Source organism: Hypanus sabinus, chromosome 24 (assembly GCF_030144855.1).
Source record: "Hypanus sabinus isolate sHypSab1 chromosome 24, sHypSab1.hap1, whole genome shotgun sequence".
NCBI lineage: Eukaryota > Metazoa > Chordata > Chondrichthyes > Myliobatiformes > Dasyatidae > Hypanus > Hypanus sabinus.
The window spans coordinates 5983890-5998308 of record NC_082729.1 but is presented as its reverse complement, the minus strand read 5'-3'; the positions used below and the strand labels follow the sequence as shown (position 1 = coordinate 5998308).

The 14419-nt window shown below is 46.9% G+C and overlaps 1 protein-coding gene across 2 annotated transcripts in view; it reads left to right on the top strand.

Annotated features, from left to right (window-relative positions):
- Window positions 1-13396: 13396 nt before the first annotated feature.
- The window catches only part of LOC132380424 (CTP synthase 1-like), a 62000-nt gene continuing 60977 nt past the window's right edge, over window positions 13397-14419 (top strand). For both annotated transcript variants that reach the window (XM_059949217.1, XM_059949216.1), the window contains exon 1: window positions 13397-13554. In XM_059949217.1, the coding sequence (XP_059805200.1) occupies window positions 13464-13554 (91 nt within the window). In that variant the 5' untranslated portion in view covers window positions 13397-13463. The remainder of the gene's footprint in view (window positions 13555-14419) is intronic.

Sequence of the window (14419 nt, the reverse complement as noted above, 5' to 3'; positions counted from 1 at the left end):
GTTCTCTGAGACTTTGCTCGAAGCGCATTATATTTGTTGAAAAGCACTGCTGGATTTGGCATATCGTGTGAAATCTGTGTTGAAGAAGTCGTGTTATTTCCAGGCCTGGCCCACGGATTATTGCTGTTCACTACTGTAGTGCAGTGTTAGCCAGTATGAGTCCCATTGTCTAATCACACAGCGATGTAGCTCCCATGAATTAAGGTATGGTGCTGCATGGGGTAAAGTTCAGAAGCTGCTCTTTTGAATGGATTTGACCACATTTCTCTAGCCCATGGTCAACCGAGATATCGCTGCCCCATTTCATGTACCTTCCAGCAGGGAGACAAGGTTTTGGCTGAGCTATGATGACGTCATAACTTTCCTCTTTATTGATCGTAGCACTTGAGGTTGGATTTAAACAACAGGCAATTGACTGTGGTCATTAATCCATAATGAAAATGGCAGAAGCAGATCAAACTAAAAAGGCGTGCAGACAGTATAGTGTGGAGTATCTGAAATATGGATTTATACCAGTACCAAGCAACCAACAGCAGCCCATGTGTCTGTTGTATGAAAAAAAATTCAACTGAGGAAATGAAACCATCCAGGCTCCTTCAACGTTTGAAGAGAATGCATCTGATAAAGCAAACAAGAGCTTCAATTATTTTTGAGTCACTTCGTGAAAACGTTAAGAAATTGACAACACTTCAAAGCATGCTTGCTAGCACTTCACAACAAAACAGTGTTGGGCTTGCATGCTTTATACGACATTTCATTGCTCATTGCTAAATCTGGAAAGTTTCATACAATCGGAGAAGAACTGATTCTGCCAGCAGTAATGGAAGTTCCGAGCACAGCTTTGCATAGGTCAACAGACCAATGGATTAAAGCAATCCTGCTCAGTGGCAACTCTGTTCAAAGACAAATAGATGAAACGTCTGAGAATGTGGAAGACATATTGTGCAATATACTTAAGACAACAGAATTTGTTTTGTGATTGGATGAATCGACTTTGCAAGGCCACAAACCTTTACTTTTTGGTTATTTTCACTTCATAAAACATGAAAGCATGGTTCAAGAGTTCGTAGTTTGCAAGGGATCTAGAAACAGGTACAAAAGTGAACTCAATACTTCGGGTTGTTGAGCAATTTTTCAAAGAGAAGGACATTCCGCACAGCAACATTCTTGCGTGTGCAATAGATGAGGCACCAGCAATGACAGGACACCATCCTAGGGCCATTATTTCCTTGTAAAAAGCTGAACCTAACATATTTATTATTCACAGTGTCATCCACAGACAATGTCTTGCTACAATGAAACTACGTGATCAGCAACAGAAATCATTAAATACTCTGATCACAGTGGTAAATAACATCAAGTCCCATGCTCTCAATTCTCAGCTATTTCGAGAGCTTTGTATTGAGAATGATGAACAGTTTGAATGCTTAATGTTGCACACAGAAGTCAGATGGCTCTCAAAAGGAAACTGCCTGAGATGCTTTTATGCACTTTTTGAAACCGTGATGAAATTCTTTGAAGACTCAAATGCTTCATTCAGTAATCAATACAAAAGTATTAGGCATGACACTGCTAGTTTGTTGGAATTATTCTCAAAGTTAATGAAATCAGTCTTCAATTGCAAGGAAATTATGTGAATCTTATCAAAGTCAAACCAGTCATCTCCACATTTCAAAGTTCAAAATAAAATTTATTATCAGAGTACAAACATGTCTCCACATACAACCCTAAAAAATATTTTTCCTGCGGGCATACTCAACAAATCTATAGAATAGTAACTGTAAACAGGATCAGTGGAAGATCAAGTAGAGCATAGAAGACAACAAACTGTGCAAACGCAAATGTAAATAAATAGCACTAAATAACGAGAGCATGAAAACACAAGAGAAAGAGTCCTTACAGCCCAAGTTAATCCTATTTAAGTGCAACATTGGCCATTGCAAGCTTTTCCAATTTCCGAGCCTCTCTGAGTCGGAAGAGAAAGAAAAGAACACCAGATGATCATCTTTAAGTATTCTGTGCCCACCGGCGTGAGCTGGATAAAAAAATGTCAGCAGGATTTCAAGATCTTCTCTCAACCCAAATTCCAGATTGGGTAATGAATCCATTCCTGAACACTCGTAATGAGGAACTAACAGGAAGGGTGGAGGAAGAACTGACGTCACTGCAAAATGACATTGAGCTGTAGCTGAGGTTCAAAAAACTCATATCAAGACCTTTGGCTGCAGAAAGAAATTTCTAACCTGGTCCCAACATTTCAATGCAGCTGTAAAGAAGGCAAGACAGCGACTATTCTTCATTACGGGTTTGAAGGGATTTGGTATGTCAACAAATACACTCTATAACCTCTATAGATGTACCATGGAGAGCATTCTGACAGGCTGCATCACTGTTTGGTATGGAGGGGCTACCGCACACGACCGAAAGAAGCTGCAAAGGGTTGTAAATTTAGTCGGCTTCCATCTTGGGTACTAGCCTACAAAGTACCCAGGACATCTTCAGGGAGCGGTGCCTCAGAAGGGCAGCATCCATTATTAAGGACCTCCAGCACCCAGGGCATGTCCTTTTCTCATTGTTACCAATAGGTAGGAAGTACAGAAGTCTGAAGGCACACACTCAGCGACTCAGGAACAGCTTCTTCCCTTCTACCATCTGATTCCTAAATGGACATTGAACCCATGAACACTACCTCACTTTTTTAATATATATTCTGTTGCGTGACTTTAATCTATTCAATATACGTATACTGTAACTGATTTACTTAATTAATTATTATTATTTTATTGTTATTTTTCCCTTCTTCTTCTATATTATGGATTACATTGAACTGCTGTTGCTAAGTTAATAAATTTCACAACACATGCCGGTGACAATAAACCTGATTCTGATTCAGATTCTGAAATGTCTGAATGCTACCCTGCACTGTGGAAAAAAGGTCAAGATGTTCTTTAACGACTTTACAGCATCATATTTAATGGGGGCACAGTTTAAGTACCGTTGCCTAACTTCTTTCAAAGCAACAGAACAGACTGCAAATGGCTGAGCATGGGGGTCTGAGATTCTGTCTGAATGACATTCGGCCTGATGTCGAGCCGCCGATATCACTGGACCAAGCCCATCCATCTCACTGAGAAGTGAAAAGGCAATGAAGTAGTGATAATTGGATGACTAATGTACACTGTTAAATTGCCTTTCAACTATAAAGATGACCCTTTATAAAGACCTTGAGAGCCCTTTGGCCGAGGGATGATATACTCTGCGGAGATGTCACCAGTTTCTTGTCAACTGTGGGAACGGGAAGCTGATAATCCAGCTTGAATTACACATTTTGCACTTGAGGAACCCTAACATTGCTGTCTTTGCAAAGCAAACTGCTAACAAAAGCACTCTACCATTCTTACTTCCCCACCTGGACTGTAGGTCCTATTTGTGTAAACAGAGCTCATTTTTAATAGCTCTCCTGGGACCAGAAATGTCATGCAATTAAATAGAAAGATGATGATGACTGCTGGATGTGCACTGGAGAATGACCTTTGTTCCAGAGCAGTAATGTTGTTTTTCCACAAGAAGTCAAACTGGTTTGTTGCATCCTCCTACCACAATATAGAAAAACACCTGCTTACTGTCAGGCCAGGAGCAAAGGTCACTGGCTGCAGTCTATTGTCACTGCAGGATTTGTATGCATCCAGGACAAAGAAACAGGCAGGAAAAGCTATTGCAGATACTGGTGGTTGTTGATCATATCCAATGATAATGGAAAAACTGAACGGGAGAGTTTTTAAAGTGGAAAACCCTTTGCACGGGGGGCAGTTCTGATCTCTCAACCTCAGAAGTCCAGGTCCCTTGGCACGAACAAACATCACAAGCTGGGGTCTTCCTTGGTCGCAGTGGGTGACCATGACTTGTCGTGTCCTTTGTTCACAGACACTTCCTACCCCTACAAAGTGCCGTTTCCAAAAACTCCCATCTGGAAAACATTCTAGGGCTATTAAAACAAAATCTTCAGGCCGTTTTAAAAGTTCCTTCCCCCAGACAGTTAATCTGATCAACCATTCTTGTTAGAACCCCCCCCACCCCCCTCTATCTATTACTCCAGTCACTGCTCTGTACTATAAGAACTTTAAACTACTCCTGTTCGTATTGTAAACACATACTGGTATTTGTATACTTATGCACATTTTATTCCGTGCCGCTCCTTGAAGGTGTCCTGGATACTACGGAGCTGATGGAGCTCCATGATGGAGCTGACTAATTTTACAAAACGCCACAGAAAATTCAGAATGCATGACAATATATTGGAAATAAAGTTCATCCTTGAGAGGCCTAATTTATTTCCCTAAAGCATTGATGGCAAAGATGTTCAGAGACAGATAATGAATGCAAATTGTTAGGGAATTCTCCTATAACAAGGGTTCCCAGCCTAATTTATGCCATGGACCAATACTGTTAAGCAAGGGGTCCATGGACTCCAGGTTGGGAACCCCTCCCCTACAGTCACAGTGTCAGTAGCTTCAGTTTCAATCCCTGATTACTGGTACTTAAATGTTTTACAGAGATTAGGATTTACTTGGATTATTTCCAAACGTGAAATTTTTAAAAGCCAGTTTGCATTGCTAACGGGCAGGATTGAAGGGGGTTAGGATATTCACACGCTCCTCTCTACTTCAACAGTGCTGAGGCCGAGAGAAAGTTACTGTGAACTTCACCAATAGCCTGTCCTGACCCAGCCACGTAGATGCCTCAGCCGAGACGGCTGACCAGTGCCTCCGCTTTCTCAGGCAGCCGAAGAGATTTGGCATGTCCCCTTTGACCCACACCGAACCTGGTCGATGCACCATTCAAAGCACCCAGTCTGACTGCATCATGGCATGGTACGGCAATTGCTCTGCCGAAACTGCGGAGAGTTGTGTCCACGGCTCAGCAAGGACTTCACGGAAACCAGCCTCTCCCCCGCCCGCCCCCCCCACGAGGACTCGGTAAAGCTGCCAGCATAATCAACGGCTCCACCCACCCCTTCCCATCAGGTCTGAGAAGGCACGTACCGTGCCATCACAGTTGAGGATGGTACTAACACAGCACAGGAAATTAGGCCTTCAGCCCATAAGTGTATGCCAGCCCTCGAGTACCCATTTACACTAAGCCTGCTGATCAGCAACACAGGTGCAGCTCAAGGGTGTGTGCCTAACCCCTTGTGTTGTGTTGCTTGGCACAGCTCCTATGTCATCTTGGAATTTGCCACCGCCATGCTTGGCACAAGCTTGGATGGCAATGAGTCGGCTTGTAGGAACGAGACACAACACCTGGCTGAGTTCATAGGTTCAAAGGTCCAATTTAATGTCGGAGAAATGTGTACAGTATACATCCTGGAATGCTTTCTCTTCGCAAACATCCACAAAAACAGAGAGGCGCCCCAAAGAATGAACGACAGCTAAACGTAAGAACCCCAAGTTCCGGCCCCAGCTCCCCTCCCTCCCGCGGGTAAACGGCAGCAAGCAACAATCCCTCCTTCCCCCCCCCCCCCCCACCGGCAAAAAAAGCACCGAGCACTCAAGAACGAGCAAAACTACAGCAAAGACACAGACTCGCAGTACCCCAAAGACTTTGCGTTTCACCCAGCATTTGACGTACCGCAGGTTCTCTCTCTTCCAAATAAGGGAGAAGGAAGTGTCTCCATTTTCCCAGCGAGCGGGGAGACATAACAAACAACCCATTGGTTTACGGTTAAAAGTCCATTATTTCACTTTTCCCAAAGGTCGTAAAGATCCCGGGTCTTTGGGCACACAGCAGTGGTGCCAGAATGACAACCTCTTGCTCAGCATCAGCAAAACGGAAGACTTAATTCGACGCACACAACACGCTGGAGGAACACAGCAGGTCAGGCAGCTATGGAGAGGAATAAAAGTTGACGTTTTGGGCTGTCGCCCTTCTTCAGGACTGAGAAGGAAGGGGGAAGATGACAGGAAAGATGGTGGTGGGGAGGACGGAGGCTAGCTGGAAGGTGATGGGTGAAGCCAGGTGGGTGGGGAAGGTCAAGGGCTGGAGAAGAAGGAGTCTGATAGGAGAGGAGAGTGGACCATAAGGGAAAGGGAAGGAGGAGGGGACCCGGGGGGAGGTGATAGGCCCTTGAGAAAAGGTAAGAGGCTGGGGTGGGGAACAAAAGAATAGGGGAGGGGAAGAAATTGTTTTTTACTGGCAGGTGAAATCTATGTTAAGTTGGAGGCTTCCAAGATGGAATATGTGTACACCTACACTCTGAGGGTGGCCTCTTCAAGGCAAAAGAGGAGGCCATGGACCGACACGTTGGAATAGGAACAGGAATTGGAATTAAAATGTTTGGCCACCGGCTAGTTCCACTTTTGTCAGCCGGAGCGGAGGTGCTCGGCAAAGCGGTCCCCCATCTTAACAACAGGTCTCACCAACGTAGAGGAGGTCGCACCAGGAGCACTGGGCACAACAGACGGCCCCAGCAGAATCACGGGTGAAGTGTTGCCTCACCTGGAAGGACCGTCTGGGGCCCTGGACGGAGCTGAGTGGGCAGGTAAAGCACTTCGGCTGCTTGCAGGGATAAGTGCTGGGAGGGAGGTTAGTGGGGAGGGACAAGGGGATCACAGAGGGAGCGATCCCTGTGGAAAGTGGAGAGAGCGGAGAGGTGAAGACGTTTGCTTGTGGGATGCCTTTGGAGATGGTGGAAGTTGGGGAGGATGATGCATTGGATGCAGAGGCTCATTCGACAAAAGGAACTCCATCCTTGTTAAGGCAGTGGGTGAGTATGGATGCTTGGGAAATGGAGGAGATGCGGGTGAGGGCAACATCAATGGTGGAGGAAGAGAAACACCAGTCTTTGAAGAACGAGGCCACCTCAGATGTTGCGGCAATGAAACGCTCATCCCGGAAACAATGTGGTGGAGATAAAGGAAATGAGAAAAGAGAATAGCATTCTTATGGGAGACAGGGTGGGAAGAGGTATTGTCAAGATAACCGTGGGAATCGGTAGGTTTATTAAAGATGCTGGTCAACAGTTTGTCTCCAGAGATGGAGACAGAGAGATCAAGAGAGGAGAGGGAGTTGTCAGAAATGGGCCAGTAGAATTTAAGAGCAGGGTGGAGGTTTGAGGCAAAGTTGACGAAATTGATGAGCTCAGCAAGGGTGCGTGAAACAGCACCAATGCAGCCATCAATGTAACGGAGGAAGAGTTGGGGAGCACTGCCAGGGGAGGCTTGGAATGTGAACTGTTCTACATATCCAGCAAAGAGGGAGGCATAGTTGAGGTCCATGTGGGTGCCCGTGGCTACCCCGTGAGTCTAGAGAAAGAGCTAGGAGCCAAAAAAGTTTGTTAAGGGTGAGGACCAGTTCTACCAGATGGAGGAGGGTGGTGGTTGAAGGGAACTGGTTGGTTCTTTTATTGAGAAAAAAAAGCGGAGAGCTTTAAGAATTTCTTGATGGAAGAGCGAAGTGTCTAGGGACTGGACATCCATGGTGAAAATGAGGCAGTCATGGCCAGAGAATTGAAAGTTAGCGAGGAGATCAAGAGAGAAGTGTCATGGATGTAGGTGGGAAGGGACTCAAGAACGGGAAGTAGGACAAACATATACCAGTCTACATTGGGGGATCGGTGGTGGAGAGGGTCAGGAGCTTTAAATTCCTGTGCTTTAACATATCTGATGACCTGTCCTGGGCCCAGCACCCATAATTTATGACAGCACCAGTAGCAATACTGTTGTTCATTTATCTCTGTATGTGCACTTTATGTCAACTTGTACATCTACAGAATAGTTTTCTTTAATCTATTAATATTGTTTTATGTGCTGCATGTGATAAATACAGTATGTTTTGTGTTTTGCACATTACTCCCTGAAGAACATTGTTTTGTTCAGCACTATACATGAGTACAGTTGAATAACAATAAACTTGAATCATGGAATCATGAAGTGATAGAAAAGCAGAGCAAACAGACCCTTCGGCCCATCTAATCCTTGCCAAACCATTTAAAATGCCTGCTCCCATTGACTTGCGCCCAGACCACAGCCCACCGTGCCCCTACCATCCATGTACATATCCAAACCTCTCCGATAGAGTCATAGAATAGAGTTTGAACTTGAACTTAAACTTGAACCAGATGCAATCACAAGGAGGACAGCAATATCTTTATTTTCTTGAGAGGTTAAGAGGTTTGGCTTGTCACCGATCACTCTAACAAGCTTCTGCAGATGTAGAAGTTTGTGGATGACATCAATATAGCTGGCAGACTTTTGGATGGTGAAGGGGATGTGCTCTTAATATGCTTGGCAGAGGATGGTGCTCGGAGAAGCTGTGCCAGAGGCTCAGAGGTTCGATGGACTCGGAGTCCGCTGCGATCAGGTCGCCTTCACTCTGTGCTGTGTCTGCGAGGCACAGAGTCAGGCAGCGCCGTGGAAGTTCATAGTGGGGGTATTCCCTTCTGCTGCCAGCGTGGAATGGCGAGTCTGTCGGGACCCTAGGGACTTGTGGAAACTATGTGGTGATTTCTTTTGAACTTATAGTCCTTTAACATCTTGGACTATTTTTACTGTGCCCATGGTCTGTTTTTTTTATCAATTATGCTATTGTTTGCACTGTTGTAACTATATGGTTTTGTACAGGTCTTGCAGCTTTAGTTTTTGGTTTGTTGGGTGGTAGACTTGGTCTCCTGACTTGGTGTGTCTGGGTAGTCTTGTTTTGTCTGGTGGATTTGGAGCTGCTTTCCGGGGGTAGCGTGATATTAATACGCAGCAGCCTCTTCGGACTCTGGATTGGGGATTGCCAAACGTTATGTGGATTTTCTGGTGTAGTCTGTTTTGTCATATGCTTTTGTGATATCATTCTGGAGGAAAGTCGTCTAATTTTTTTAACTGCATTGCATTTGTGGTTTCTAAATGACAATAAACTGAAACTGAACTGAACTGAACTGAACTGAGGAGTTCCCTCAGATTCTGCACAAACTCTATTTATTTATTTACAGTCCATAATGCCATTGGCTTTTAGGCAGCACTGAAGTTTCTGCATCTCTGGTGGTGTTCAGGGCTTCCTTCATCGTGTCAGTAGCTTCCTCTCGGTTTTCACTACTGGCAATCAAGCAAGTCCTGGGTGGAGACTCAGGAATACCATCACACTCAGGCGTAGACGGATTCTTCAATGTAGTTTCCATAACAATTTTGTCTTACCAGTCAGGGCTGTTAGCCCTGAGATGAACGCCTGAACCCGGAGGATCGGTGAAGCACTCTCAGTCTGACCTCTACCCTTTGACCTGATTGGCATGGGTGACCCCACCAACAGCCAAAGCATGAAGCCCTGACTCCAGCCAACACAGCTCTCCGGGTCATTGAGGCATGCAAGCCTCCAAACCCTATGAGAAGCTTGTGATCCTCTTGGAGCCACAAGCTCAACAATAAGTGGACAATTTAGTGTGGCAGTTAACTTACCAACCCGCAGGTTATTTATTATTCACAGAGCCGACCATGTGCAGATTTCACTGAAGTGCTCACTTGATGTAATTTAGACGAACACCTGGTGCTATTTGTTGCCCAACTGCAAGCTGAAGCAGCACAAGTGCCTCTACAGAGAAACACAGGAAAATGTATGATTAAGACATTTTGCTCCAGATTCCATTAAAGGGCACTACCAAGTCTATCCCTTCCATAGTTCTGTTGATGTTGTACAAGATGTTGGAATCTGAATCATGATCAGGGTTCAATAGTTACTGCCCGTTACGCTGCTGGTGTTTAGAGCAGCCGTGAAGGTCCTCCATCTCTGTCTGCCCTTGGACTTCTTCTCTATTGTGCCCGGGTGTGGTTCAGAGTCCACCTTTCTGCCCCTACGGTACGGTGCCAAGTTGCCTTTGATCTCCCAAGTTTCCTTTGTCCTTCAGGGATCCAATGAAGAGCAGTCTTGATGGAGTTGGCCTCACTTCTCATCGCGTGCCCAGTCCATCACCACCGTTTCCTCATGACGATAGTGGCCATGTCCTCTTGGTGACACTGAAGGACTAGGGCATGGTTGGAGACCTTTCGCGGCCAGGAAGTACGTAGGATCTTCTGGAGGCTCGTGGTTTGGAATGACGAAAGCTTGGCAAAGTCACTCTCAGTCATGTCAGTATAGCATGCCCACAACTTAACTAACCTACAGGTCAGTCTGTGAAATGTGGGTGGAAACTGGAGGACACCTATGTGGTCAAGGGAGACAGTGGCCGGAATTGAACCCCAGCTGATGATTGCATAAATAGCTGTCTCGCTACTGTACCATCTTATGTAATTTGTTCCATGTGAAAGGCATAATTCAATCTTCTCCTTAACTCCTAGGGTTTTCTTGGACCATGAGTTGCCTGCATCGACCACTTGTCCATTCTTGAAGAGAAGCATGAAGAACTTCCTCAAAGATACATGGAAAGTGGTGTCACAGGTTGTATAGGATTAACATCATTGGCATATGTGATGTAATTTGTTGTTATGCAGCAGCAGTACATTGTAATATATAAAAATAAAATCTATAAATTACCGTAAATACGTATCAGGGTCACACGAAGCCATGGGAGCAGGTGGTGGATGGTTTTATGAGCAGCCGGTGCATATCACAATCCTGATTATGTGACCACTGATGCTAGGTAGACAATCTCTGAAGTGTATTGATAATGGTTTGGGGGGGGGGGGGGGAGAGCGGTCACACACCTTGTAAAACGCTGCCCAGAAGAATCAATGGTAAACCACTTCTGTGGAAAAATTTGCCGAGAATAATCATGGTCATGGAAAGACTATGGTCGTCCACATCACAACGTAATGGATGCAATGAATGAACTTAAAGTTCAGAGGGATATGGAACAAACGAAGGGAAATACGACAAGTTTATTCTCCCTTACGCTTCTGTCATCAGGCAGAAAATACAAAAGCATGAAAGTACTTAACACCAGGCTCAAGGATAGAAATGTCCCTCTGGTGTGGTGTGATGCACTCTTAATCTCACAATCTGCCTTATTATCACCCTGCAGCTTACCGTCAACCTACACTGCACTTTCTCTGTAATGTTAACACTTTATTGTGCATTTAGTTATTGTTTTGACTTGTACGGATGACACATGATGAGAAATTGGTTGTTTTGCAGCAGCAGTACAATGCAACGTACTGAGTCCTCCGTCGGTCAGGGTCGACCATGGACGTTACGTCCCACCTCTCTAGACACGCATGCCTGGGCAGTACGATATGGAGAGCAAGCTGTTGCCCGTGTTGGGGGACCACTTCGTTATGCACCTATGCTCCGTCCGTCACAATAGACAGGACCTCCTGGTTGCCACCCACTTTAACTCTGCCTCTCATTCTCATCTAGATATGTCCATACATGGCCTCCTCTACTGCCATGATGAGGCCAAACTCAGGTTGGAGGAGCAACACCTCATCTACCGTCTGGGTAGCCTCCAGCCTGGTGGTATGAACATTGAATTCTCCAATTTCCAGTAATTCCCTCAACCTCCCCTTCCCCTATCCTAGGTCCACCTCTGTGCCTCTCACCCCTTTCAACTTTCTGCTTCTTTATCTCTACAGTTCTTTCATGCGTATCCCCTCCCCCCCTTTATCTTTCCTCTGATTGGTTTTCCACCTGGCGCCTCTAGGCCCTTCCCCCTCCCCTATCTCTATTACTGGGCTTCGGCCCTCTCTTCCCCCCCATTCCTGATGAAGGGTCTCGGCCCGAAACGTTGGCTACTCTTTTCTCATGGATGCAGCCTGACCTGCTGAGTTCTTCCAGAGTTGTGTTCGTATTCTCTGTTGCCCATGTAGCAAGCTCCCCCTCTCCACACTTCTGATGAACCCAAGGAAACAGTAGAGACTGAGATAGTTTGGCACCAGGAGTTGCCGGTCAGCATTGAAGTCAACATACCACTGCCTTTGGGAGTTCAGCTCCAGATATTTCCCTCAGGGTTTACTCCCAAAGCCTTTCCCATGAGTGGGTTTAGACGCAAGGCAGCAGAGGTTTGAGATCAGAGTTTTCCTTCTAGATGAGCTGCCAACCAGGGTTGATGAGTCCCATCTGCATGAAGACTCCTTTGTCCCTTCTGTTCTCAGTAGAAACAGTTCCACTAGACTTAGTAGCCAAGCCACACATGAAGACCAGGTGCTGGACATGGTTGTCAGAGGCTATTCGAGACGCATGCCGTCGGGAGCATTTAAAAGTCAGCGGGAGCTTATCCCCACTACCGTCCCCGGCTGTAACAACCTTAAAGAACCTCACTTGTGTTACTTCAAGCAATATTTCAATGATGGCTTGGAAAATAAAACATTTTCACTTTAGCTCGAGACATGTGACATGTTGATTTGCATTCACAAGTTGGGGTTGTGAAAGGGTTAACATATGAGGAATGTTTGTTGGCTCCTGGCCAGTACCCACTGGAGTTTATAAGAATAAAGGGGGGGGGGATCTCATTGAAATCTATCAAATATGGGAATGGAGAGGATATCAATCACACCCCCTGGGTCCCTTCCTCCTTCCCATTTCCTGTGGTAAACTCTCCTCTCCTATCAGATTTCTTCTTCCCAGCCCTTGACCTTTCCCATCCACCTGACTTAACCTATCACAGTCTATCTAGCTTCCTTCCCTTTCCCCCCACCTTTCCAGACCTGAGGAAGGGTCTTGGCCTGAAACATTGACTGTTCATTCATTTCCATAGGCGCTGCCTGACCTGCTGAGTTCCTCCAGCATTTTGCGTGTGTTGCTGTGGAGAGGATGCTTCCAATAATGGGAGAGTCAAGGGCCAGAGGACGCAGCCTCAGAAGGACTTACAGTGACTGATAGAATTATCTAACTGCCTCAATTATTTAGTGCCACACCCTGTCCCAATCCCTCTTGAACAATAGCTTAGAGTGGAAAATAAACCAAACTGGATGCTGGAAATCTCAAATATATATTTAAAAAGCTGCAAATGCATCTGTGGAGGACAGAAATAAACTTGTTCATGTTAATTTAGTATTCTTGAAGAGCCAGGGGCTGTAGGGTTGCAGACCCATATTGGGAAGGGGTAGCATGGAATGACCTCCTTCAGAAATGCAGACTCCCATGCTTTAAGTGAGATTCAACGTATTTTAATATTCACTCCGAACTCTCCGGCTGACGTCACGCCAGAGTGGTGGGCCCAGTGATGATGTGGTGGTGATGATGTCAGACTGGTGATTGACAGAGGAGGCGGGTCCGCTTGGACGTCAGGCCAATGACTAGTTGAAGCGCTTGGCCGGGCAGACGTCAGGACTGTGATTGGTAAGTGCGGCGGGGCATGGGTTGACGTCAGGTGGGTGACTGACGAATGAGGCAAGCCTGGGCTGGCTTCAGGGCGATGATTGACAGAGGTTTGACGTTGGCCGGCCAATGACGAGCGGAGGTGGCGGGCCCGGCCTGACGTCACGCCGGTGATTGACAGGCGCGGCGGGGCCTGGAGCCCGCGTGTTCTGCGGGAAGCGGGGGCGAGGTGGATGCGGGCTCTGCTGCGGGAAGTCTGTCGCTGCCGCCGGCTCCTCTGCAACCCCAATCCGTCTGTCTCCAGTCGCCGCTGGCTGCGGAACGGTGAGTGAGCGCACCGAATCGATGCAAGGTGGAAAGACACCGCCGGCCAGGGGGAAGAGGTCTGCTTTGGAGGGTCTCCGGAGTCGCTGGGCTGGGAGGGGGCTTTTCTTTGCCTGGGGGTGGGGGGAGCGCATGCATTTTCTGCGGCAGGGCTGAGGAGTGGGAATTCAGGCATCTTCTCTCAGGGGGATGGGGGCTCCCGGGTTTCCCTTTGGCGGGGAGGGGGAGTGGAAAGTTCCCAGTTATTACCCCCCCCCCCCTTGGGAGGAGTGAGGGTGGCTGAGGGCAAGGTGCTTGGCATTTGGAAGGTGAAGGGGATGAAGTGGTGACAGGCCCCAGCAGGTGCCCTCCTTGGAGGGATGGGGGAGATCCCCGGGCTGCCTGTGCCCGGCGTCGGTCCCGCGGTCACTTTACGCTGGGGGTCTTGCTGTACTGTCTACATGAGAGCTCGGCCGCCCTCATGTGGAGGGGCAACACCATCCTTTCCATCTGGGATAACTCCTACTTGATGGCATGCATATCGATTTCCTCTTGTCCTTCTCCCTTCTTCCCCGCTGTCTGTCATCTCCCCCCTGGGGGACCCTCCTTTCCCACCCACCTGGCTTCACCATCACCTTCCAGCTGACCTCCTTCTCCTCCCACCAACTTTTTATTCAGGAGGACCCCCCCCCCTCCTTCCTTTCCAGACCTGAAGAAGGAACCCGGTCCAAAACGTCGACTATTTATTCCTTTCCATAGGTGCTGCCCTACCTGCTGAGTGCCTGTAGTGTTTTGTGCTACAAGGGTCCTGGGTGTCCTTGAAGAGGAATCACTGAGGGGGTCAGGAAATAGGGTAGTGTAGCCTTAATTGCAATCGAGTTTCAGA